This window comes from Marmota monax, unplaced genomic scaffold (assembly GCF_021218885.2).
Source record: "Marmota monax isolate L192 unplaced genomic scaffold, Marmota_monax_Labrador192_F-V1.1 WCK01_AAM20220418_F8-fsc00052, whole genome shotgun sequence".
Classification (NCBI taxonomy): Eukaryota; Metazoa; Chordata; class Mammalia; order Rodentia; family Sciuridae; genus Marmota; species Marmota monax.
Genome location: NW_026693473.1, coordinates 4,022,775 through 4,050,184, shown reverse-complemented (window position 1 = coordinate 4,050,184; position 27,410 = coordinate 4,022,775). Strand labels below are relative to the sequence as shown.

General features: G+C 48.0%; 1 protein-coding gene across 2 annotated transcripts in view; it reads left to right on the top strand.

The window, feature by feature from the left end:
• Sema5b (semaphorin 5B) overlaps window positions 1-27,410 on the top strand; it is a 116,385-nt gene that overhangs the window by 77,975 nt on the left and 11,000 nt on the right. For both annotated transcript variants that reach the window (XM_046458063.2, XM_046458062.2), the window contains exons 3-11: window positions 2,738-2,837; window positions 7,413-7,458; window positions 19,204-19,266; window positions 19,577-19,675; window positions 20,155-20,368; window positions 21,023-21,308; window positions 23,850-23,985; window positions 25,161-25,368; window positions 25,473-25,680. In XM_046458063.2, coding sequence (XP_046314019.1) covers window positions 2,738-2,837; window positions 7,413-7,458; window positions 19,204-19,266; window positions 19,577-19,675; window positions 20,155-20,368; window positions 21,023-21,308; window positions 23,850-23,985; window positions 25,161-25,368; window positions 25,473-25,680 — 1,360 coding nt within the window. The remainder of the gene's footprint in view (window positions 1-2,737; window positions 2,838-7,412; window positions 7,459-19,203; window positions 19,267-19,576; window positions 19,676-20,154; window positions 20,369-21,022; window positions 21,309-23,849; window positions 23,986-25,160; window positions 25,369-25,472; window positions 25,681-27,410) is intronic.

Genomic DNA, 27,410 nt, shown 5'->3' with positions numbered 1-27,410 from the left:
CCTGACACCTGATGGATCTGTGAATAACCCCTGAGTACCCCAGAGGAGCTGCCAGTTCCAGAGTCTGACTGGCGGGTTTTCTGTTTTGTAAGGTTAAACACTCCCCCCTGGGTTTCTGTTAAGGGGGCCCACCTGTGTTTCTCCGTGGCCTGCGTATTGTTCCACTTGCCACCGCCTGTCCTTTCTAGGAGGCCGGGAGAAGCCAGTCTGGAGTTAACACTGGCAGTGGTTAATCCACAAAGTGGGTAATTGAATTGACTATAATTAAAATCACAGGCGCGTCATGGAGAATGTCATTTTTCTCTTAAAGTCGCCGTCCAAAGCCTTTGCTGCACACGGAGCTCAGGACGTGCTTGGTGTTTTAAAGACAGCCTTCCCTCTGGTCCCTTTGCCTGTTTAATAAGAGGAGGCTGGCTCCCTTCCCAAGGCTCCCCCGGGACCGCGGCGCTGCGCCCGGCCACTCTCTCCCCGCTCACCCCTTTCCATTTGCCATGTGCCTTCCTGAGGGGCTTCAGGGGAGAGACAGACACTAGAAGAGGCCCCCAACCCCACGGTCCCCATTGTCTACTGCTCTGGCTCGGTTTCCTTTCCTTCCCTCCTTTCTGGGGGAAAAAAAAAAAACCTGAATGAAGACTGAGCTAAGTCCCCAGATGAAGTATTTGGTGTGGACTGGCCATGCCACCTCCTCCCCCACCCAGCTGCCCACATCTGGAATGCTCCTGTCAGCAGGAGAGAATTAAAATATAACCTATTTGCCACTGATAGGGAGCACCTGGTCTGATGGGGACAGGCAAACCTCCTTCCACACACACACACACACACACACACACACACACACACACTCACAACATGGGCACATTCACTGTGACAGTAATATACAGTGTGAGTGGAACATAAAAGGTAGGAGAGAATGTACAACAAAATACAACCAGGAGTGGAGAGGTCATAACCCAGGAGGTCTTCCTGGAGAGGGAGGGCCCTTGGTTTAGTCTCTAAGGTAATACAACATCCTACAGGATTTCAAGAGTGGCCTGAGATCAGCTAAAGTCCCACCCACTGGACTTAAGATCTACTCCTTTTGCCTATTACCCAAATGCCATTGAGGCTATATGATGGTTCTGTCAACCCGTAGTCACCTGCTGGGAGCAGGGGCAGGCCTGAGGAATTTGCTTCTTTTTGCTGCAGAATTTCTTCTTTTTTAAATCGTGCGTATCACAGTTTTCTGAAAAACATCCAACTCGCAAAACCTCCAGTTCTCCAGGGAGCGATTAAGTGTTTGCCTGTCGTGCAGAAATGAAGGGCTGCTTTTACTCTGTAGTGGAGGGATAATGAGCAATGATTTATTTCCCTTGGATTACTACACACACACACACACACACACACACACACACACACTCACGCACACGCCCTCCTCTGGGCCTTATGAGAGCCAGTAGCTGGTGTGCTGTGAGAGCGCAGTGCCTCCTATTCCCCTTCACCTCCACCCCCCACAGACATTACTGCTCTCCCCTCACAGGTGCCAGTTCCCTCCCAGCTATGAGGCATGGGCTGAGCAAGAGTATTAAGCTGTCGTGGGCCAAGCTGGGAGCAGTGGGTCTCTTGAAGGAGGAAAAGTTAGCTGGCAGAGCTTAGGCATGCCCTCCCAGAGACTACTCTGCCCATTCAATTCATTTGAAAAGTCAAGGCTTTGGCTTTGGCTAGGAAGAACCTTCTTTTAAAACAGGGGTGGACACTGACAGCCCGCCCTCCATTCCTCCCATCTCTGCAGAATCTTGTCTGAAACCCTGTCTTTCCTCGTAGAAGTTGGGGGGTATAAATACATTCATTCAAACAGCAGGAGGTGCAGGGCTGAGCCTGGATATCCAAGAAGTAAGATCTGTCCAGGCCCCGGAAGAAACCCCGAGGGTAGATGCACAGAGTGATGGGGTTAGGATGGCACTAAAGCAGAAGGACCCTGGAGCCCAGGAGGGCTTCTTGGAGGAGGTGGGGTGGGGCGTGATAGGAACTATTCCATCAAGGGAGAAGAGAGGTGCAAAGGTTTGCAGGCTCTTATGGGATAGATTTAGAGGTGTGTGAAGTGTTTAATGTGACCAGGGTAAAGAGTTTGAGGGAGAGATGAAATATCGTTGTTGTTTTGGTTTTTTTTTTTTTTTTGATCCCTAAATAATGGATCATTAGGCATTTAACTTGGGAGGACAGTGGATTCCCAGAGGAGTCAAGACTTCTCCTAAGGAGCTGGGGTGGGATCCAAGGTTCAGAGTGACATAGCATACTCGCAAGATTGTTCTGGTTGCCTTTGAGAAAAAGACTAAAGGGGGCAGGAGTGGAAGCCAGGCTGGTCAGGAGGCTGCGGGCACCAGTCCAGGCAAGAGATGATGACTGCTTGTGTGCGGGAGTCGGGTCCAGAGAGAAAGAAGTAGATGGAGTTAGGGGACAATCTGGAGTTAGAACAGACAGGGCACACCAGTGTGTACTGGTGTGGCTGCTGAAGATAAGGGGGAGTCAAGGGCAGTTACAGGTGTCCCTTTGTGCATTTGTGGGGAGGGTGGAGACTTCCTCTGAACCAAGGGTCCCATGACTGCCTGCCCTGTGAGGTGGGCAGGTGGAACCCAGGCATCCTGGGGCCTCTACCCCACTTCACCCTGACTTTCACCTCTTTGCATCTCTGATCTGAGGCTGGTGCAGCGGGGGGGCCCTGGTCCAACAGTAACGGAAGGGTTACCTCTCCCTCCACCAGATCTGAAGCCGTGGGTCTCTAACTTCACCTTCCCTGGAGCCCGAGATTTCTCCCAGCTCGCTCTGGATCCCTCCAGGAACCAGCTCATCGTGGGAGCCAGGTAATGAGGTGCAGGAGAGTTGGGGTCAGGTGTGGGATGCTCAGAATTGGATATAGAGACGATTACTGGAGATGACCCACATTCTGGGTTCTAGTCCTCTCTGTTAGACTCTTTCTGTGCCTGAATGTCCCCCAAGGAAGGAAGCAGGTGGGGGTCAGCGGGTGGGGAGGGGCAGGGGCAGGGCCTGACCCTATCTGGCATCCTGATCTCAGCCAGCCACATTCTTTAGTGATTGGCAGAAATGAGAGCAAGGATGCCTGCTGGCCACCTCCTGCCCTTGTCCCTGTGGCTATGCCAGGACCTGCCTAGTTAGCCAACTCCCGGGAACTCTGCACAGAGAAGGTGCCCAGGAGCCCCCTGCTGGTCAGCTGGCCACCTGCGCCTCGGGTGCCTATCAAAAGCCTTGTGCTGCTTTTATGAATGGCCTTACTTCCTTGGGGCCTATTCCGGGTAACCTCATTGTTCAGATAAAACTCTCTAGGGAGACCCCATGAGATCTTCTGGGTGGAGTGGGAGGGGCTAATTCCTCAGAATCCTAGATCAGCATCCTATTAGGGAGGGAGATTAGAGATGGCCTATCCTGTGGGTCTCAAAGTGGGTCCCTGAGTCAGCAGCTTCTGCGGCTGCTAGAACCTGGTTGAAAATGCAAACTCTTGGGCTTCTGGAATCAGAAACTTGGGGGCAGGGCCCCAACCTGTATTTTAACGAGCCTTCCAGGTGACTGGTGCAGGCTCAAGTTTGAGATTGGCTGGTGTGATTGGATTGGTTTCATTTTAAACATGAAGAAGCAGAGGCCCTGAGAGGGAAAGGGGACCTTCCTCATCTAGCACAATGACAAAGGACACAGGGACCAGAACCCAGGTCTCCTAACCCCAGGGCTAGTTTTGACCTGTGGGTGAGTCTGTGTTATGCACTCTGAATGCGCTGATCGTTAGTTTTCCCTCTCTACCCCTGAGGTTCTGATTCAGTGGGTCTGGGGTTGGGGAGGCATCGCCCCTGGGTTGGGCCTTTCCAGGCTGCTCTGTGAAGCTGGCCTTCCTTGCCTTTTGGCCTTCTGTGCCTCTGACTCCCATTTGCTATGAGAAAAGGAGGCCAAGTCTTGAACAGAGCTGAACTGGGAACAGATGAGCTAGAGTTTTGTTCCGGGTGAACTTGACCTTTGAGTCTCAGTTTCCTCATCTGTAAATCCTGGATTTAGTCTCTATGCTGTCAGCCTTATAGGGCTGCTGTGAAGCTGGGGCTGAAAGCATTTTCTTTTCATTTTTTAAAAATATGAATTAACTGTTTATTTTGCACCAGCATTATGTGGTATGATGTAACATTCAGAAGTTACAAAAGAGCGCCCAGGGAAAAGCAGGGCCATGTCCTCACACCAGACCCTTCCTGGGGTGCCCTGTATCCTCCTGAGGGTCATCTGTATGTATGCAGGTATAAAGGAGACTAAACTTTATCTTATGGTGAAAAAAGTAATTGTTTCACTTCCTACTTTGAGATGATCTTAGATTCGCGCTCAGTTGTAAGAAACAATGTAGAGATTCTATATACCATCACCCAGTCTCCTCCAGTGGTCACATCTTGCTTAACTGTAGGGCAACATTGTAACCTGGAAACTGACATTCATGCTATCCTTCCATCCACTCTGATTCCACCAGTTTATATATATGTACTTTCTAAAACCCAAAGGGTAGCATCTGAAGACTCCTTGCTCTGAACCTTGTGAAAGCATTTTGGGAAAATAATGAATTTTTAAAAGTGTTTTGGAAATTACCATGTGCCAGGCATTATTTTATGTAGCATCTATGTAATAAATCATACATGCAGTAAATCATATGTGTGATAAATCACACAGGCAGTAAATTATTTTCTCTACACTGTAACCCCAGGAGACTAGTTCTTATGATTACTTCCATTTTATGAACCAGGAAACTGAAGTGCTCCTCCTGATCCACTCTGGGGCCTCCCCATGTAAATAGTGGTTATGTTTTCTGGGTCCAGAGGCTTCCCTTGCACTGCTGAAGGCACGCTTGAGTCCTTGAGCCAGGCTCTGCTCTCAGATGGACAGGGAAAGCCCATCCTGGACTGGTCCCTTATGCCTCTAGAGCTGAGGCTGTGGGTGCTTGTCTGCTTTTTCTCCTCCTTCTTCCTTCTCTGCCTGCCATGTTTTCTCTGTCTTCCTGACCCCCTTGGACCTGAAATTCAGGCTAGGGATATTTTTTCTCCATTTATAACCCCGCCTTGTTCCCTATGGGATTGAGGGTGGGTCTGACTGCAGAGATTTCTCTGTTCTCATCCTCCTGCTCCCAGAAGAGCCCTTGGAGATGCTGTGATGAATGATTTTTGATGGGATAAAAATGAATCGAGTGCTGCGCTGTTTCCCCTAATTTGTTAAAGCTGTGAGCAGTTGCCTGCGTCACCTGAGCACACAGCTGGGCCAGAGCCTAAGCTGGAGCCCATCTGTCCCCAGGCCAGGAGCGTGGGCCTGGGAAGCGCTGCCAAGACCCTGTGTGGGGCCTTGGGAGGGACAGCAGAGGCCTGGCGCCAAGGTCTCGAGTGAGCCCCGCCCAGCCCTGGGATAGCAGTAGAGCTGAGTGGGGCCTGGGCCTGTAGCCAGAGCCAGGAGAGGAGTCTCCTGGCCTGAGGTGTCCCCTTCCACCCCTGGCCTCCTCCAGCAGGGCCCCTCCTTCCCTTTCTGGCCCACTCCACAACTTTCCCCTCATTTCTCTTCTCAGCAAAGCTGAGGTAAGCCAGAGTCTTCTGAAGTAATTATTCCTAGAAATTTCAGGAACCCAAAGAGGAATGGCCAAAAGGAGAAAGAAGAAGGAAAAAAAAAGGAGATCCTTTGGGAAAACCAAGATTTTACATCTGCCTGTCATTAATAACACCTTTAATGTGTCTCCGTGGGCCTGTGGAATAAACACTACAGGCATTCACTAGTTCTCCATCGAAGAGATGCCAGCACTGAGGCCCGCAGAAGGTCCCCCAGCAAGTGGCTCACCTGGGATTCTGTCTGTCTCTGCCACAGGGTCTGTCCCATGAACTTGAAGTCTCTTTCCTATGGCACTCTGACTCAGGCGTTCCAAGTCCCCGTGTGGCAGTCTTCTGACTTCAGAGCAGCACCAATACTTAAGAGCACACAGTGTCTGATATTATTATTATTAGCAGCAACATTATTATTTTTTAAGGCTTTCAAGGAGCGGCCACTGGATGAAAACAGTGTTTGGGGAAGATTAGTGTAACCCGAGGCAGTGACACACACCTGTAATCCCACTTACTCTGGAGGCTGAGATGGGGGATCACAAGTTCAAGGCCAGCCTAAGCAACTTCACAAAACCTGCCTCAACATAAGAATTAAAAATAGCTGGGAATGTAGCTCAGTGGGTTGATTGAGCACTCCTGGGTTCAATCCCCACTACCACACACTAAAAAATAATTGGAACACTATGCCCTCGGGGTCGGGGGTAGAGTAACTAACTGAGCTGGAGGGGACAGAGTTTTCTAGGGAGGTGGCCATGGAAAGGTCAGACCTGGGCAGAAGGCAGGTCCAGTCACTGAGAACAGGAAATGAGGGCAAGTGGTGTGGGCGGTGGGAAGGGAGGAGAAAGCCGGCCTGCTTGAGTCCTGCAAGAGCTCTGTGAGATTAAAATTGAACAGAAACAGGGTCCGTGGTTGGGAAAAGTAGGAGTCAGGAGACAAGTTATGACAATTTAGTTTACAGATCTTTACTGGCTTTATTTTTGATTCTAGAATGCAGCAACACTTCATTCCATAAAATAGAATAAGGGTTCCGATGGGCTGAACCAAAGAGATTGGTTTTACATAGAAGGGCTGAAAAAAGCAGAAATAAAGTACAAAAAGCACTTTGGTTGTTTCAGAGTTACTTTCCTCATGAGGTGAGGACAGGGAGATAGAACAGTAGAAATAAATTGATTGGTGAACATCAGGTTACTTCAAGTTATGGTGTGTGTGTGTGCGCGCGCGCGCGTGCGTGTGTGTGTGTGTGTGTGTGTGTGTGTGTGTGTAAGGCGGAGGCAACTCCACTATCATGGCAAGTTGAAACTGGCCTTCTTGAGAAATGTGCCTGTTCTCTTTCTCCTGATTTCTCTGAAGGTCAGTTTCAGTTTGGTGATGGGGAACTTTAGCATGAGTGACTCAATTTTGGTTTTTAGACCCAGTGTGAGGTTTTAGTCTAATAGAATGGTCTCCTCTAATTTTTATTTATTGGCATCAAGAGTTTCCTTTGGGGACCAACCAACAGCAGATATAACATAGTGCCTGGAGGTGGACAAGGCTGAGTTTTAATCTCAACTCCTTGATAGACCATCTCAGTGACTTGGGCCATTGACCTAATCTGTTTCCTGACAGCAAAAATCGAGTTTCCTGTATCTATCACCAAGGTTGTGGGAAAGTTAAATGAGCTAATGGAGGTAAAGCCCTCCCTGTGTGTGGGCCCACCTGAGGCTCTCCGTAGCCAGTCCCCAGTCCTGGCATCCCATGAGGCCTGGGTGAGGAGGCTGCTTCCTGGGGTCCTGCCTGCAGAACCAGCTTGGCTTACAATTTCTGTTTCTGTTTTCACAGGAACTACCTCTTCAGACTCAGCCTTGCCAATGTCTCCCTCCTTCAGGTACATTTGCTTTTCTTCCCTTCCCTTCCTGTCATTTCCCCAACTGGAAGCTGGGGGAGGAGCAAGGCAAGTGGTGAGGTTCAGAATTCAGTCCCTAGGATTGGTGACAGGAGCCACTTGCTCTTCCCTGGCTACAGACTAGACCCTGCTACCACGGTAACTGCCAGGATGGTAGCTGGAAGCAGGGTGCAGCTCACATACACATGGAGGCACACACAGGGCTCCTGCATTGTGCAGAGAGGCTGCTGATGGGCAAGGGGAGGAAAAGAGCATTGGTTGGGGTGGCCACCTGTCCCTATTTGCCTGGGACTAAGGGGTTCTCCAAGATGCAGAATTTACAGTGGCTAAAACTGGGACTGAACCAGGCAAACAGAGACAGTTGCTCATTCTAAGTCCAGAGCCTAAATCCACAGAAAAGCCTCAGAGTTCGGGTCTCAAGGGAAAGGGTATCCCTATTTCCTTTCTGAGCTTGGCCTGAGCAATCCCATTCTAACTCAGCATTTTCATTGAGCTGTGATTGATTTATTATCTGCTGCCAAGAATGACTCCCCAAGCATAATTCCCTAAGTGCTCTGAGAGGCTTTTTAATGGGACTCCTTGATCCAGAACATTTATTCCAGATTGAGAAACAGATGCCAAACCATCTCTGCAGAGGCTGAGCATTCCAGAGAAAGAATGGCCACCTCTTCCTCAATGAGGGAAGCGCCTTGCTTTTCATGTCTAGGAGGCTTTTTTCTCTCCCAGGAACCAAGCATACTTTGAGCACTTACTGTATATTAGAACTGAGCTGGGGGCTTCTTATGGTTTGGAGATGTCTGCCAAAAGCTCCTGTTAATGCAGGAAAATTTGGAGGTGGATTGTTAGATTATGAAAGCTGTTACCTAATTGGCCCATCTTCCTTTGGGTGGACTAACTGGGTAATAACTGTAGACAAGCAGGGCATGGCTGGAGGAGGTGGGTCACTGAGGGTGTGCCCTGCAAGAGTGCATCTTCCCTTCTGTCTCTACTCCCTTGCTGCTGTGACAGGAGCAGTTTCCTTCTCACCATGCCATTCCCCCATGATGGCCTTTCTCACCTGAGGCCCAGAGCAATGGAGTGGGCCATCTGTGGACTAATACCTCAGAAACCATGAGCCCCAAATAAACATTCCCTCCTCTAAGTTGTCCTTGCTTAGTATTTTGGTCACAATCACACAAAAGCTGCTTAAAATGGGACTAAAGGGATATAAGAAAGGGGAGCCCTTGACCTCCAGGGAAAGATAATGAGTGATGCCTACAACCAAACTGGAACTTAGGAGTTCATCAAGTGCTGAACTACGTGCTATAGACTTTCACTGGAGCAGATGGCTAGGGAAGGGAGGCCTCCTTGTTGACCTGGTATGACATTCTGGTCTTCCTTTGAACTTGGATTCACACCCCGAGGGGCCATTGTAGCTCTTGGCTGGTCACCACAGGGGAGGTATCAGAGTAGAAAAGTTGTGCCCATTTGAGGGGAGGGATCAGGATGAATAAGGCAAGCTAAAAGGAAATTGCATTCATCCACTTATCTGTCCACTTGTTCTTCTATCCATATCTTTACCAGCCAACCTGTTCATCCATCCATCCAGCTGCCCACCCAATAATAGTAAGTGAATATCTTCTAAAGGCCAGGTCTAGTCCTACACATTGTATTAGGCATTTAAGTTCCAAAGGTGAAGCACATCAGAAATCACATATGAATCCCTTTCCTGGAGGGGAACTGTGCAGCATGTTCCTGGGGCCCAGACTGGAGCAGGGCAGGGGAAAGCCTAGAGGTAGCATTATGTGGCCCACCAGCATGATCACAAGCAACTAGTTCAAGTGGTATCCACAGAAAACAAAACCAAAATGCCAAATTTAGCAGGTCAGGCTGGGGAAAGCCAGTGCAGAGGAGATTCAAAGTGGGCAGAAGCAAGTGGACCCAATGGTAACTGCCCTGTGTTCCAGGCAGTTGCTCTTTATTTGGTCCTCGTGGTCTGCAGATGAAGGTCTTCGGGCAGTGCCAAGGGGTTGAAGGGAAAAAGGGAGACAGATGTACAAAAATAATGGCAGTGCTGTGGGACGCGTGCATGGAGGGGTGGCCTCTAGGTATGAGGAACTCTCTGGGGCCAGCAGGGTTTGCACAGACTTCCCACAGGAGCTGCCTTTGAGGTGGAACTCAAAGGATGTGTTTGGCAGGCAGTTAAGGGAAGAACAGAGGTGTGTGACAGCATGTAGCACTGAGGGGCAGGATCAGAGGGTGTGAGGGGGGGTAAGGGTGGGAAACGAGGCCCTGGGAGAAAGAGGTCATTTTGCAGGGGGTCTTCACTGCTGAGCTTAGGGGTCCATATTTTATTTTGAAAGCAATGAGGATCTATTAATGAGTTTTAAGCAGAGAAATGGCATGAATAGACTTGATGTTTCGATCACCAGACCCAAAGCAGAGACTGGATTAGTGACGAGCCAGTCAGGAGACAATTGAAACGTCTGGTAAGTGATGAGGCATTTGCAGGAAAGCAGCAGCCACTGGAATGGGGAGAAGACAGGAAGGGATCCTAATGTGTCAGAGTCACACAGGGCCACAGCATCACATTTCAGCATCATCAGGCACACTGTCTTCTGTGTGAAGGTGACCGCTGGCATGGGGCATTTGCAGCCTTGGAAGAATTGGTGATGCTTGGGCCACAAAGGTGACATCTAGGTTTCTGGCTTGCACAGCTGGGTACCATGAATTGATATGGAAGTGGGGCTGGCCTGAGTCTAGTCGCTGGTTCTCCCTTGCTCAGGGGTACTTAACTTGGGCACTGGGATTTTTTAAATCTCTCAAGTGATTCCAATATGCAGCTAAATTTAGGAGCCACTGCTGTAGGAAGTTCAGAAGGCCTTGTCTGTAGATGCTGCCCATCTGGTTTGGCACAAGTCTTCTTGACAGCTGGTCTGCAGGTCATAGGTCATGTCCCTAATCAGATGTTAGGACCCTCTGCCTAATGACTGAGCCCTGGTTTGGCTCATCCTGCTCAGTATTGATCTGGTCTCAGCCAAGGGCAGGGATCTTTGGCAACCCCATAGCTCCTGCTTGAGGCAGGGAATCGGCTTCAGAGGATTCCCTGAAGAGCCCTGCAAACTAGTCCCAAGATTACCAGGATCTGGTTTCTCAGGGGTCTAACCTCAAAGTTCAGACTGGATTCTCCTGACAGGAGGAAGGAAATGAATACATTTTATATTCACATTCCCACAGTAGGAGGTACTGGCCAAAAAGGGAGAGAACACACTGGAGGCTTTGGAAAACCTTTCTGCCTCTTCTCTCTCAGGCTAGTGGCAGACCCTGGTCTCTGGTCCTCAGTGTGGTGCCTCAGGTCTGCTGTCTGGCCCTGGCATTTGACTCTAAATGCCACAATTCAGCAAGTACCCCAGCATGGCCCTCTCTGGGGGCTTCATTGTCCTCAGTGTCTATTACAAATGGCTCACCAGCGATCAAGAACTGTAAAGAGCTCCACCATATTGCCGACAGGGGAAGACACACACATAAGTTAGAAGGCTTCATTACAGAGCCAAGTGAGTCTCCCACTTGGCCCCAGGGTATGATTTAAGCAAACTTAAACCTCAATGTTTTATTGATGGTTTAAATAATTAACACTCCTTAAAGAAAAATCTAAATGCAAACAGCTTATGCAAACCAGTGTCCATTAAAGGATTTCTAAGTACCTAACTCTCATTAAACAATTAATGTAAACTACTATTCCTTAAGGAAAATTGAAATACCCAGCTCCTTCCCAACTCTCAAGCACCAAAGGGAGGGGAGGCGTGGAGGGGAGATGCAGCTAGGAACAGATGGAGCCACTGTGTCTCGGGCAGGGGGAGGAGTAGTGAGGGGTGAGCAGGGAAAAGCAAATCAACTCAACTGTGATGGTTATTATTGGTGTAACTTGATAAAATGATCTTGGGAAGCTTCAAAAAGGAGGTGAGCATTCATCAGTGTCATGGGGCTGCCGAGAAGACCAGCGTAGGCTCTCTTGAATTTGGCAATTAGGAGCTCCAGAGTGGTCTTTGCCAGGACAGTTCCAGGGGATGATGTGGGTGGAAACCTAGTTGCAAATGATCTTGGGGTGCCGTATGTCCTGCAAGTGCAGAAATGAGGACAGGCCTGCATGTGTACATCAGGATACACAGTGGGGCTTTGTTTGAGACTGGGCGACATTGGGATGATTCCTGAGCTCCCTTCCAGCTATCTCTGTGTCCCTCAAACTCAGATCTGGCAGTCTGGAGTTGTTAGAAGTCTAAACTCTGCAGAGTGGGGAATTTTAGGGTCAGAAGATGTGTTAATGCTCAGCCATCATCTCTGGCCTCCACTTGTCCAGGATAGTCCAAGGAGACCATTGGCTACTCTCCCCAGCCACTCTGACTAGAGATCACCACTCTGGAATTTCTGGGAACAGTCCTAGTTTAGTACTCTGCACAGCTTATTGAAAGTATGTGTCTGTCTCCACTCCCTCACAGAAAGCCACTAAAGGCACCGTGAGAAGTTTTAATATGTACAGGTCCATGATGACAGAGAATGACAGAGGAGATGTCAGTGGAGAAGAGATTAAATGCATTCTGTGAGCTGGAAAGTGGATGGAGGGATCATCCTGACTTAGCAGAGCAGGATAGATTAAAGAGCAAGCTGAGTCCTCAGCAGGACTCAGAAATTGGGGTGCTGGAAATTGTGGAATTTAAGGATGAACCACAATTTTAAAAGCTGGGATTGATTGAGATTCTTTATAGGGAGGTCAGAACCCAGGTCTCCCACTCACCCTCTTTGCCTAGCAAAGGAGACTGAACTCTTTCTCCAGAGACCACACTGGAAAGGCTTCATATAGGGACTGCAGGAAGGGTGGAGGACACGGATGGCAAGTGGAGCAAAAGCGAAGAGCTCAAGTGGAATTCTGCTACCCTCATCCCTGCTGCATGCCCAGACTAGAGACTGGAGGAGTTTGCTGGAGAAACTCAACAGGGCCAAAGACCAGACTTCTAGATGTGACAGAGAGAACCTCCTAGTGAGAGCCTAAGAGTACCCCACTGGCAACCTAAGAGAACCTACTCTATATAGCCACCACTCTACATAGCCCTACCCAGGGAGTTTGCAATGGGCTATTTAGAACTTTCCTCTTAAATCAATCAAATAAATTCAGCTGTTCATCATGTAAAGCTTCATACACACATACACACACACACACACACACACACGCATGCACACGCACATACACAAACTAGTACAGTGTCCTCATAGCAGTTTAAACACTTGAACAAGCCAGGTGTGGTGGAGGACCTTTGTAATCCCAGCTACTCAGGAGACTGAGGCAGGAGGATCACAAATTCCAAGCCATCCTGGGCAATTTAGCAAGAACCTGTCTCAAAATAAAATAAAGAAGGGGCTGAAGGGGCTGGAGTTGTAGCTCAGTGTAGCTAGATTGCTTGCCTAGTATGCGTGAGGCACTGGGTTCGATCTCCGCATCGCATAAAAATAAATAAACAAAATAAAGGTATTGTGTACATCTACAACTTAAAATTTAAAAAAAAATAAAGAAAGAAGAAGAAGGGGCCAAGGATGTAGCTCAGTAGTAGAATACTTGCCTAGCATGTTCTAGGCGCTGGGTGAAATCCCCAGTACTACAAAAATAAATAAAAGCTTCAACAATAATCAGCTCATGGTTACTCATGTGTCATTGGTAGCCCCTACTTCTCTGTCCTGAATCATTTTGAAGCAAATCCAGGTATATCATACCATAAAGATTTCAATATGAAGAACTAGGGGTGTGGCATCGTAGTATAGCATTTGCCTACCATGGGTTAAATCTCAGAGCATGGGGAAAAGAAAAGTCAAAGAAAAAGATTTCAGCATGCATTTCTAAAAGATAAGATTCTTTTTCTGCAGTGAAATTAATAATTCCACATCACTAAATGTCCATTTAATATTTAAGCTTCTCTAATTGTCTTACAAAATTTTAAAACAGGCTTGGATGTCCAGCTCAGTGGTAGAGCTTTTGCTTATCACAAGTGAAGCCCTGAGTTCATTCTCCAACTCCAGCACTGCAAAAGAAATTTTTTTTCAAAATAATTTTGGTTTTTTTAAAATCAGGATCAAAATGTGTTATAATTAGTTAATATGTATCTTAGGCCTCTTTTAAACAATACTTCCTCTCTTTGTATAATTTATTTATTGAAGAAGCCTGGTCATTGTCCTATAGAGTTTCCTGATTACAATTCAGGTAGTATAACTCAGCATATTCCTCTAGTCTCTGAATCACTTGTGAATTGATAGATCTACAGACTCCATTGATTTGGATTCTGGCAAGATTATCTCATAGGTGTTATTATGTGTTTCCCTTAGAAGGCACATAGAGTCTGATTTCCTCTCTTTTTTAACATTAGCAACCATTGATTATCATTTCCTAGGTCCATTAACTGTACTACTTCTATGAAGACAAACTTCACATCTAGTCCTTGGTTACCCAATGATTCAGTCATGCAAGAAAGGCAAGGGAAATGTTTGCTAGATAGTCATGTAAGAACTCTCCCTTAGTTCTTACATGACTTCTTGGCTGGATCTAGGAACCAATTAATACAATGTTGATTAACAAGAGAAAGAATACAAGTTTTAATAATTTTATTTGTACATAGGGATCTTTACATGACAGCAAAATCCAAAGAAATGACCAAAGCAGAAGTTTTTTATACTTTTAAATAAAGAACAACAAATTTGTGAAAGAATGACAGAACAAATTGATCTCTGAACTAGGGATGTCACTAAGAGATACATGGGGGTTGGGTGTAAAAGCTAGTGGGAAATAAGGATTACACCAATGAATTAATTTATTCCGGTTCATTACAGCCCCAATTACCAATCTTGGATGATTAAGACTATTATTCTGCCTTGGTATAGAAAGAACACCTTTACTAAAAGAATCTTGGATTGGTGCATGTAGAAAAAGTCAGGCCAAAGGGCTCTTTCTGAAGTTCCAACTCCTCAAGTGATTTTGGCTTGAAATAATAAACATACCAACTTGGCAGAATTTCAAGATAGTGCATTTTTAACTTCTTCAATATTCTGTTTTCATTATAGTTTTCAAATGAGGAGCTGGTTTGATAGTATGCTTAATGGTGGATAATTAATTTTATTCTTCTATTATCATTATTATTATAAATTCATGGATTCACACAGAGTTGATGTGTTTCAATCCATTGCAGTTCTCTTTCCTGACTGTCCCATCTTTCTCCAGTTGGGTGGTCCTCTTCAAGGTGGCTCCTGGGTGCTGTAAACCCAGCCTGGTCATCTTCAGCTCTGTCCTTGCTATCTGGTATAATAAGCCTTCCCAAGCTCCTCTTGCCCTTCTGCTGCCCCACACCTGAAATCAGCTATTTCTTCAAGAAGCCCTGGTTCCTTTCAGTGGGAAATGGTTAGTGCCTTATTTTTTTTTAATATTTATTTTTTATTATAGTTGGGCACACACCTTTATTTTAATGTAGTGCTAAGGATCGAACCCAGGGCTTTGCACGTGCTAGGCAAGCTCTCTACCACTGAGCCAAACCCCAGCCCAGTGCCTTATTTTTAAATATGCACAAATAGCCAAAAATCATCAGATCTTTGAAAGAGGAAAAGGTAAGGGGAAAAATTAAGTAAATTAACATAAGAAAATTTGCCAAAACAGAGGGCGAATCTTCAAATTGAAAAAGTTGACTGAATTCCCACGAGATACCTACACACATCAGTGCAAGATTCAGGTCTGTTATTAAAGAGAAGATGAGAAAGCATCCAGAGCCTGAAGAAAAAAAAAAGAGATAAAGTCCAGTACAGAGGATGGGGAGTAAGAATTGCTTCAGACTCCTCAATAGCAATGTGAGAATCTAGAAGACAATGGAGAAAGAAAGACCTTTAAATCCTGACTGACAATTATTTTCAATTCTGTATCAAAACCGTCAGTCAAGAATGGAGAATAAATCAGACATGCAATAATTTTAAAAACAAATCTACCATATTCTTTTCCTTAGGAAGATACTAGAGATGTATTCCATCAAAATAAGCAAAGTAAATCAACAAAGGTGGAAACATGGGATTCAGAAGGCAGGAGAGAGGAGAGAGGCAACCCCATGTCCACAGCCAACAGGAGACTACCAGCCCCCTGGGGCAGGAGGACAGAGGTTGGGAACAAATAGATCATCTAAATAATTTATTGATGGAGTTAGAAAATGGGGTTTGTAAGATGTTTAGAACATTGGGGAAAAAAACAAATAAATGAAGAAAATCAAAACAAACAGTCATTCAAGAAAGGAAACCCCATCCAACTATGACTATTTGATTGATTCTTAGATGCACACTTCTACATTCTAATCAGTCTGAAATCAGGATGTGTCCTGCAGTCATAACCATCCTAGAATCTCTACTGGCCAGACTTTGGTCCTGATGTAGTTGTCATTGCTGTGCAGGTGTGGGCTTGGTCATCATTCTGGTGTTTTAACTGGACAGCAGCAACCCCTTGACATTTCAGTCATTTTGAGATCATATGAGGAAGGAATATGAATCTGGGTTTGTCAGAAAACCCCCCTAAGCGCATTCTGGTAAGATCAGGAAAGTGCCTGCTGGGGTTAATCCCTAGCACAACGGGGGGGGGGGGGGGGGGGGAAAGGAGGAGGATAAAAAATGTGCCAGCATCCAAACTTGCAGAATGGGGTGAGTAGCTTGGGAGAAAGTCCTGGAGACCAAAGTGGCCCACTCTTTAGGAATACTACACCACTGATGCTGGGTAGTTAAAAAAAATAATAATATTCCTCAACAAATAAGCAAAAAGGTAACAAAAAAGTGAACATTGACAGAAGTGATTCAGAAAAGACTAACACTGAATTTTAAGATTAAGGATACATCATTTTGCTTCCGTTTCTTTTCTTTTTTATGTACTAGATCAATATGTCATAAAAATACATGTCTAAATAAGAGCACTTTCAATAAGTTTACATTAAAAATTTAGATGATCAGAGAGTTTGACTTGCAGTGTATTTTCTTTCTTAATGGCTTATCTTCACTGAAATCTGGGGTACTAGCTGGTAGCAGTGAAAAATTTATAATAATGTGAATATGAACATTGACTTTAATTAACGTGAACTAATTGTAATGGGAGGATGGAAGAGGGAGGGAAGATGTATGTGCACTTTGGGACAGGATGAACAGCGATATGTAAGTGGGAAAAATCTTTTTTTTTTTTCTGGTACTGGAGATTGAACCCAGGGGCACTTAACCACTGAGCCACATCCCCAGCCCTTTTTTCTTTTTATATACAATTTTTTTAGTTGTAGTTGGACACAATACCTTTATTCGGTTTGTTTATTTTTATGTGGTGCTGAGGATCAAACCTAGTGCCTCACATGTGTGAGGTAAGCACTCTACCTCTGAGCCACAACTTCAGCGTCCCCAGCCCTTTTTATTTTTTATTTGAGATAGGGTCTAAGTTGCTGAGGCTGGCTTTGAACTTATGATCCACCTGCCTCAACCTCCTGAAGCACTGGGGGTAAAAACTCTTTATAACAGGGAGTGAAAAGATGAAATCTGAGACAGATACATTCTTTTGAGAAGTTTGTTTAAAATGAAATAGAGAACCAACTACAATAGGTAAAAGTTGTTGTCCTAGAGTAAGAGGGTTGGGAAATTGGAGGAGTATATGGCTAGGATTTTTATTGGTACATTTTTCATATATTTTTTAAAAACCCTGTGCATCATTATTTTGGTTAAAATTTTTTTTTCAAATAAAATGACTCCAAAAAGCCCACTCTTTGCTATTATCATTATGAGTATACACAAATTCTCTTAGGGCCATTGGGCTAACTCTCAATAAAGGAATCTGATCACGAGAGGCTACTAGATGAAGCAGAAAGAGCTCTCTCAGAGCTGGAGTCCATTGTCTGGCTTTGTGTCTTGGGTTTGTGGCTCACTAGCTGCTGACCCTGGGCAAATTATGCACACTCTCTGGGTTTTGGTTTCCTCACCTTTATGTTGAGCAAAAGGCTAATGGAGTTTCACTGGCTGTTTCCAGGATCAAAGAGAGAGAGAAAAAAAGTCCCTAACACAATTTTTGTCCCATTGTTGAGCTCAGAGTGACTTAAACTTTTATTGTGCACCCACCATTGGGGTTCTTGACCCCTCGCTATAAACATGCTGACCACTTCAATGTGCTCCTGTGCTCAGGGACCCCGGGACCCCAGCAAGGCCTGTTAGCCTGCACAGCCCTCCTGCAGCCACCTGCTGCCTGTACTTTCCCTGGACATCTGCAGTGGCTGTGAACATTGCTCTTCTCTATCCCCAGAGACTCCCAGGGTCCTCATGGATGTCCCTCTCCTCTCTCATCAGGCTTAGCCTGGGAGCTCATGGGTCCTGAGTCTTACATTGCTCAATTGTTTCTGTCCAGATACCAAGGGCCATTTGCCTTTCTCTAAGGTCTAGAAGAAGCAGGGGCCCAAGATCCAGGACTGGCATGGTGAGGTGAGCCCTCCCAGGCCGCTCACAGGCCTGAAGGGAGGTCTCACCAAATTCACCGCAAGCTCCTGAATCCAGGGTCTGCAGGAGTCAGTCTCCTTCTATCCCCCATAACAGCCATTTCAGGTATGGGTGGCCCAGCCTGGAAAGAAGAGAGCTGCGCTGTGGCTCCCTCTCCAGTCCCCTGCCTCCCTTCCCACCACCCAGCCCTGCAGCTCTGCAGGCGGGGACTAGAAGCATCTTTGTTAGCAATTAAAAAAAGCAGATGGTCTTTCCCCCTCCATTTGGATGGGAGAGCTGCTTGCTCAGGGCTCCCTGCCCCAGGACAGGTTGGCAGTTCATGTTTATACATGTGACTCAGAAATATATAATGAGCCCCACCTGGGCTATGGACATTGCCTGGATGAGAAGGGGATCACTTCTTGGAGAAAGTGGAGAGAATAGGTTTAGGGGGAATCCTGGCTGGGGTACGGCCCTCTCTCCTAATGCCTTGGGCACTTTGAAGTTGTATCCCCAAATACCTTACCCCAGGACAGTGTAAGTGATGCCACAGGGAGCCAAGAAAAGAAGTGCAGACGGGCGGGGGTGGGGGGGGCAGGGAGGAGCGGTTTAGGAAAGGGGATTCCTAGAGACAGCTCGAGGCCTCTGGCATTGGAGGAGGGTGGGGTTCCATTTCGGTTCTATAGCATAGGAGACGTAACTCTGAACAGTCACTTTGAACCTTGATTTCGTCTGTGGTTAAGGGGGGAAAATACACACTTTGAAGTGTTATAGTGGGAAAATTAAATCTCCCATCTTTAAGGATTGCAAAATCTAGCCTTTCAAGAGAGCCCCATGCCGTATGTCCCATTCATTTGGGGGACATCTGACTCATAATGGAGATACACTTTCCACCTCCCACTCAGGGCCTGGGGTGGTACTGAAGGTCCTTTTGGCCACTTACAGCTCCCTGCTGACCTGGGGAGAGTCTAGGACGGATCACAGGGAAGATAAAGCACCTAGAAGGTGCAGGACATCACCCCTGCCTCAGGCAGGCAGGAAGGTGTTGGGCTCAGGTGATGCCACTCGGCAAAGGCCTCTGGGTAAGGAAACCTGGCAACCCTCCCCGGCCCTTTGATGGGATGAGAGTAGCCCTTACCCTGCAGACTGCCCCCAACCCTTTCTCTGTTCACTCAGACCCTGACTTCTTCCTGCCTTTTGGGGGAGTAGTAGGGAGTGAGCCATGTGACATCTGTGTTCCTCCCACAGGCCACCGAGTGGGCCTCCAACGAGGACACACGCCGCTCTTGCCAAAGCAAGGGGAAGACGGAGGTATGTGGCCTTGGTGGTCCCAGGGGTCCTGTTTGGAGTTGGCAGGAGACTTATGGTTGTGTGAATAAAGGGGCCCGGTATGGGTGTGAGGTCACCTGCTCCAGAGGCTTGGATGAGCTGAGGGTTCCATGCACAGGAGAGAGGACAGCAGGGATGTCCACAGACACAAGCTGGATGTCACAGCAGCACGGATCTGGGGACAAAGTGCTGGAGAATGTTGGTTGGCATCTGTGCCTTGGCGGGTGGAGGGGAAGACCCTCAGCACCACACCTGCAGAGCTGTGTCCTCACCACTCTCCTTCTTGCCTCAGGAGGAGTGTCAGAACTACGTGCGAGTCCTGATTGTCGCTGGCCGGAAGGTGTTCATGTGTGGCACCAATGCCTTTTCCCCTGTGTGCTCCAGCAGACAGGTGGGCAGCCCAGGGTGGGCGGGCAGAAGGTCTGTCACTTGGGCACACAGCCTTGGGATGGGGTTGCCAAATATAACAGAAAAAAAAAAAAAACTAAAAAGGATTCCCAGACTGATTAGAATTTCAGGAATTTTATGATATCTTAGCATAAGTATGTCCTAGCAATATTTGGGACAAATTAGTACTATAAAACATTCATTCTTTATCTGAAATTCCAATTTAACAGGGCCTCCTCTATTTTATTGTCAGCCTTGCCTTGGAGGGTGCACCTGCTAGTCCAGGTGAGCTCCTGGCAGAACCTCACCCTCCGTGAGGGCCGCTCCTTCAGAGGGACTGTGGTGTGGGCAGTGACAAGGATGCTGAGGAGGGGAGAAGGCCAGAAGGACCAGGGACCTAGGAGGAAGCAGAACTCGGGGGTGGAAAGAACAGGCAGCCCCAGGCCTTAGGGAAAAGTGTCCCCTTCTTCCCATCGGCCCCAGGTGGGGAACCTCAGCCGGACTATCGAGAAGATCAATGGTGTGGCCCGCTGTCCCTACGACCCACGCCACAACTCCACAGCTGTCATCTCCTCCCAGGGGGAGCTTTACGCAGCCACAGTCATCGACTTCTCAGGCCGGGACCCGGCCATCTATCGCAGCCTGGGCAATGGGCCACCACTTCGCACAGCCCAGTATAACTCCAAGTGGCTCAATGGTAAGGCAGCCCCAGGACTGGTTCCCTCCTCACTCCTAACAGCTCTGCATGGGCTCACACTTGCTTCATTAAGGAAGAGGCCCAGGACAGGACAGGTGTTTGTCCAAAGACCAGAGCTTATTGGAGATGGGTCCCAGATGAAATCACAGATGTCCAAGGAACAAGAATAGATGGAGGGCAGGCTATTAGGGAAGAGAGAATGTAGGAAATGGCTAGTAAAAGTGGTTATGGGAAAGAACCTGTTGGGGGAGGAGTGATATGAACTTCCTGTTTCTTGGGATCGAATCCCTGCTTCTTCATTAACTAGCTGTGTTGCCTTGAGCAAGTACTTAACCTCTCTGTACCATGTTATTCTCATGTGTAATATAGGGATAATTCTCATACTTACTCATAAATCATAATGAGAATTAAATGGGTTAGTCCACATAAAGTTCTTAGAATATTGACTGGCACCCACTGTACAGCTATTATTATGGCTGTGCTTTGTACTGGATGTGGAAACAAGATTATTAGAACCGTTGGGTCACCAAGCTGGTGGGAGGATAGTGTCAGGATGCCCATCTGGGAACACCAAAGTAGGTGAGTCTTCCCAACTCTGCCCTCTTCTTTCCTGCTGGCCTCACCCACCCCTGTTCCTCTCCCCTCATTCCCCAGAGCCAAACTTTGTGGCAGCCTATGACATTGGGCTGTTTGCATACTTCTTCCTGCGGGAGAACGCGGTGGAGCATGACTGTGGGCGCACCGTGTACTCTCGGGTGGCCCGCGTGTGCAAGAATGACGTGGGGGGCCGCTTCCTGCTGGAGGACACCTGGACCACATTCATGAAGGCACGGCTCAATTGCTCCCGCCCGGGCGAGGTCCCCTTCTACTACAATGAGCTGCAGAGTGCCTTCCACCTGCCAGAGCAGGACCTCATCTACGGGGTCTTCACCACCAACGTGTGAGTCCCTGCCCCTTGCCTCCCCTTGCCTGCAATGTCAGGGCCTAGCTCTGGCCTGACTTTGCAGCCTGGTGGGCTCAGACAGGCCCCTTGGAGTCCTTGTCTCTTCATGTATAAGGGGGGGTGGCTGTACCTGGTCCTCTGAGGATTCTGCGGTTTGCTGCCTCTGGAGTGGTTAGCCCTTGGTCTGGGTTGCTGAAAAGGGCAGGTTTGGGCCAGATGTGCAGAAAGCAAGAGGAGCCAGAGCATGACTCGTGGAGGGAGAACTTGCTGGTGATGAAAGAAAAGAATCCTGCCTTTGATGAGGGGGTGGCGGCCCTGGAGGGCCCAGTAGCCCCTCAGAGAGGCTCAGCAGAGATTCTCTACGGCCCCTCTCACCTTAGGACTCCATGACTTTGCTAAATCAGCCAGCAGTGTGTCCTGACAATCCCGCCATCACTTTCTGTCCAAACTGCACTGAAAACCACAGGCTGGGATTTGGAGTCCCTTTTGCTTCCTTTGGTGTGAGGAAGGGTGACCTTACAGAGATCTTGAGACCCTCCTCCTACTCCCAGTAGGCACTAACAGATCAGGTAGTTTTCACAGAGAGTGATGAATGGCACCAGACCAAGTCCAATATTTGCTGTAGTGGATGCTGTGCAGGGTTCTCTGTAAGGATGTCAGAAACCCGGGAGCCACAGAGGGGTTTCTGCTTGCAAGGTAGCAGGCCTTGCATGGGGACTAGGCTAGCCACAGAAATGACAGTCTGAGGAAATAAGCAGGGACAAAGGTAGAGAGGCCACCCAATCAGAGGCAGGAGGACAGGCATATAGCATAGCTCTCACTGGCTGACCAGGACCAGACTAGCTCTCAGCACCAGAGAGTGAGTAGCCATGAGCAGCTGGAGATGCATCAAGAAAAAATGACGATGTCAGTGTGGATTGTAAATAGTTTATTTATTGTGCATCTCCTCCATGCCAGGGGCTTGTCCCAGTGTGGACTGGATACCAGTGAGCACAGGCAGGGGTGGCTCTGTAATGTATATTAAAGAAATCAATTTGAATAGGGATATTGGGCTCCAAAGAGTACGAGCAATATGCAGCAATGCCTTTAACAGCAGGTAAGGCAGCACTAGGGAAGACTTCCTGTAGGAAGTGACAGGAAGTGATGGGATGAGAAGACCATTCCAGCCCCAGGGAATAATGCACGCAAAGTTTGGGGATGGGAAGAAATGTTTTAGAACTGAGCAGAGAATAGTGTGGCAGGTGCTTTGAGAGTAAAGGGGATAAAGACAAGAGAGGAGGCTAGAGGTAGGACAGGGATGATTCTGTCCTAAGAGCCTTGGAGACTAAGGGTTGCCATCTTTATCCTAAGGACAAGAAGTTACTGAAGGGTTTGAGAGAAGCAAGGAGAAAGTTGGATGTGCATTTTTGAAATGCTCGCTCTGGCACTTGCAAGCCAAATGATTTAGGAGCCTACAAAGGTTATAGGGAGACCGCCAGGAAGACAGCTAGAACCAGGCAGAGGTGGAAGGACATGGACACATTTGGGACAGGGACCAAGTGTAGAGACTAGAAGTGGTCAGGTTGGTGTAGCAGTGTCGTCTCTGTATTGTTCATCCCATGCTCATGGATATCTGTGATTCTGGGACTGAAAGGGTCTTAGAGATCATTTGGCTCAGGGTGTCACAAGTTCCAGCATAAACCAGTGGATTGGTAACCAGCTATTTAATAAATAAATAAAGCAGGTGCTGGGTGAGGTGGTGTACGCCTGTAATCACAGCAGCTCGGTAGGCTGAGGCAGGAGGATCACGAGTTCAAAGCCAGCCTCAGCAAAAGTGAGGTGCTAAGCAACTCAGTGAGACCCTGTCTCTAAATTAAATACAAAATAGGGCTGGGGGTGTGGCTCAGTGGTCGAGTGCCCCAGAGTTCAATCCCTGGTACCTGCTCCCCCTCCAAAAAAAAAAAAGCAGAATAGAATAAAATAAAAATGCTCAATATAGGGCTGGGGATGTGGCTCAAGCGGTAGGGCGCTCGCCTGGCATGCACGAGGCCCTGGGTTCGATCCTCAGCACCACATAAAAATAAAATAAAGATGTTGTGTCCGCTGAAAACTAAAAAATAAACATTAAAAAAATTCTCTCTCTCTTAAAAAAATGCTCAATATAACCTATTTAGTGTGGGTTAGTATTATTTCATGAAACTTTAACGTAGATGTGGGTATTATAGCAAGATGTGATGTAAAATATATTTTATACTGTGGGCCAGGGAGTAATATTTTAAAACCACTCATTGTCCTTTCACCTCCCACTGGATAAGGGAAGGGGATGAAGAAGTAGCCCAGAGGGACCTGCCAGTGCTCTTGTCAGTGGAACTGTCCCCAGGGATTGTTGGGTGTGAGGACCACGTCTCCTTCTGTAACACTCCCAAGCTGCAGAAGTCACCAGGCTCATCCTAGGTTCTTCCGAAGCCCAGGGGACTGGGCATGACAGCTGGCTGCGTGACTTCAGGAGGGTGCTAGGGTCCACGGGGGGGCAGCTTCCCACCATCTCTTGTCTTTCAGAAACAGCATCGCCGCTTCTGCTGTCTGCGCCTTCAACCTCAGTGCCATCTCCCAGGCTTTCAATGGCCCGTTTCGTTACCAAGAGAATCCCAGGGCTGCCTGGCTCCCCATTGCCAACCCCATCCCCAATTTCCAGGTACAACTTCTCCCTGCTTCCCCCACCAGACTACCAGCTAATACCCAACTGCTTACCCCAGACAAGCACCAGCCCTGTCTCTGCTGATCTATACCCATCATTGGGGTCCGTGATGGTTCCCTAACAGGAAGGTAACCTCTCAGACTGAGCGCGAAGGGGAGAGCGGGTGAGAGGTAGAGCAAGGGGACCTGCTCTGAACCACTTCTCACCCTGCCCCCAAGAGGCAGGGTGTGGGACCTCAGCTCTACAAAGTGTCAGGGGCTAGGAGGGCACTACACAAGCAAGCTGTGGCCAGAATTTGGAGCTAGGGTTTGTTCATAGAGTGTCTAGCATGGGTATGGAGGCCTACAGGGTCTCTGAGTGCTGGAGTGGGTAAGGGCCAGTCATGGATAGTTGATCATCCCCTCATCCTGTCATTAAAAGAGGAAACAAGTGGGCAGGTTAGGCTACTACTGATGGTTGACTTTCATGTCCACCCAACTCCCTGCCCCAGGTATGGTGTGGAGCAGGGAAAGACCTCAGGCTTTGCAGTCCAACGCTCCTGACCCAGATCTAGCCTGTCTCTGTGTGACTTTGGGCAGATCACCCAACCTCCTTGAGTTTCTTTTTCCTTATCTGTAACTAGAAATAATGCCACTATAGAAATGCCTCATAGATATGTTCAAAAGGTTGATATGCCTGGAAGGTAGTAGGTGCTTAATAAAAGGTGGTTTCCTTTTAGCTCGAATTAGAAGGCATAAGAACTTTAATGGAGATTTAGAAGAGAGAAAATAAAGCTTGGCCCAATGTGATGGAGAGGCATCTATGAAAGCATAAAATCACAGGACACGTGTCCACACTCAAATGATTTCTTTCGAGACAGTTCAGACTTCTTTGCCTCCCTCCTTTCTCTGGTCCCTCCTTCACCAATTTCCCAGCTTCATTTTCTCTTAGTTCCAAAGAAGAGGCATTCTTCCCAGGAAAGGGGTCAGGGGACCCAGCAGCAATAATAGGTTCAATGGTGTCACCCGGGGCTGGGCAGGGCGGGGACTGGGGTGGGTGGGTGAGTGTTGGAGAATTAGCATCTGCTGGGAACACACCTAGATTACACTGAGGAAGGGTGTGGAGACAGTATCTTGGCAGCTCTGTGGCAGGGCTGGGTACATGTGACCTGGCTGCTTGGTTCCTTGAGACAGTGTGGCACCCTGCCAGAGACGGGCCCCAATGAGAACCTCACAGAGCGCAGCCTACAGGATGCCCAGCGCCTGTTCCTGATGAGTGAGGCCGTGCAGCCAGTGACACCTGAGCCCTGTGTCACTCAAGACAGCGTGCGCTTCTCACACCTGGTGGTGGACCTCGTACAGGCCAAGGACACGCTCTACCATGTGCTCTACATCGGCACAGGTGAGCTGGCCGCGCCCATCCTGGGCTGCAAGTGGGGGAGGTGGTTGCAGGGCTGGGCTACGAGGTTCCCCATTCTTCAAGGTCACCTTCCTCTGGACCCCCAGAGTCAGGCACCATCCTGAAGGCGCTGTCCACTGTGAGCCGTGGCCTCCGTGGCTGTTATCTGGAGGAGCTGCACGTGCTGCCTCCCGGGCGACAAGAGCCCCTGCGCAGCCTGCGAATCCTGCACAGCGCCCGAGCGCTTTTTGTGGGGCTGAGCGACGGAGTCCTGCGGGTCCCTCTGGAGAGGTGCGCCGCCTACCGCAGTCAGGGGTAAGCCAGCAGCGGGAAGGAGGGAGGTGGCCCCCCAGTCACACCTCGGAGATGGCGCTAAGAAGGGAGTCTGGGCCATCTAGGATCACATCTCCGAGGTCTTCAGTGTGTGCCTTTGGACAAGTTACTTAACCTTTCTGTACTTTAGTTTCCACCTTGTAAAGTAACTTGTGGGGGTTAATTGGGATAACTGCATAAAAGACGATCACTGACTGCAGGAAGCAGTTGTTTAGCAAATTGTGGTGGATGTTGTTGCCCCTGTTGGCAACCCCATGGTTAGAGCCCATCAGCCATCTCTAAACCACTTGATTTGTTCTCAGTCCCTGAAGTTCAGAGAGAGACCTTTATCTTTGAAACCACAGTACTTATCGCCCAGATGTGGGTGCAGATGGGAGATAATGCTTTGAGTCAGCTCAAGTCTTCACCCCTCTTCCTTCCCTAGAACAGGAAGAGAGGGCTGGTGTGGTGGGTGGAAGTAAGAAACCACCTGTAGGAATTCCCCTTGGTTCCCACTGCTTCTGAGATTGGGTCTCCATACCATAACTTCAAGTGGAGTCAAAGATGTGGCAACAGTGCCACCAGTTCTAAGGGGAAAATTGAAGCCAAACGGAAATGCATTCCAGACTCCAACCAAGTGAAGCTGTCCTAGGGTGCATAGCCTCCTTTTTGAGAGCGTCAAGACTTGGCATAGCCTCAGCCACATGGACTTTCTGTGGCCTTTGCAACAGAGAGTCCTCCTAGCTCTGCCATCTGTCCTTGAGATTTGGGAGACAAATAGTATCTATGCTGCCAAGGGTTGTTCTCCAGTTCTGGTGGAGTGTTCTGGAAGCTGGACAGAGGCCTGCAGGGCAGGGGAAGAGGCTGCACAGCCATGAGGAAGCAGCCAAGGAGCAGGAGGGCAGTGGGCAGACTCAGGCTCCCCAAGCCCCTCACACATGGCTCTATCAGCCAAACAGCACATATTTACCAAGTCCGACCATGCTCAGGGCACTTTGCAGAACTGCTGGTGTGAGAGGAAACAAGATGAACGGGCCTCCAATACTTGCTTCACTCAAAGCTCTGGATATCTGGGTAGGGAGAGGAACCCCAGCCCTTCTCTGTCGCATGGAGAGAGAAGGATGTATTAGGAAGGATTTGTGATGGAGTTAGACACACCTGGAGATCCATCACAGCTCCATCACCTACTGATTATATGATCTCAAGTGGGTCACTTAACCTTTTTGAGCCCTGACTCTCTCATCAGGAAAATGGCAGGAAATTTGATGGAGTGCATGATGCAGAGTTGTTTTAAGGATTGAGACTGGTGTTCATGAAGTGCCTAGTTTAGAAAATCATAAGTGGTGGCTAGTACATTTATTCCTATTTTTGACCTCCCTAATCTCATTTAGGAGTACCCCAGCCCCAACCTCCTGGGCTCTCTGAAGTCTTAGAATCTGTGATGTTGAATATGTGATATTGAGTCTGTGACACTGGCCTTGAGTGAAAAGTCATCTGCTTGACAGCATTCCCCCATCTCTTATTAAACTTTTCACATGCATCTTGTTTTCCAAGAGGTTGTAAATCCCACAACACAAACCCAGCGCCCCAGTATGTTTTATGTTCCACCAGGAATCCTCCTCACCCAGTTGAAGGCACAAAATGGCCTTCCGCACAGGACGGATCTTTCTGCTGGCTAATTATTTGGCCTAAAAGGAGGTTGGTGCAGGAGAGATGTGAGAAATAGGACTGAA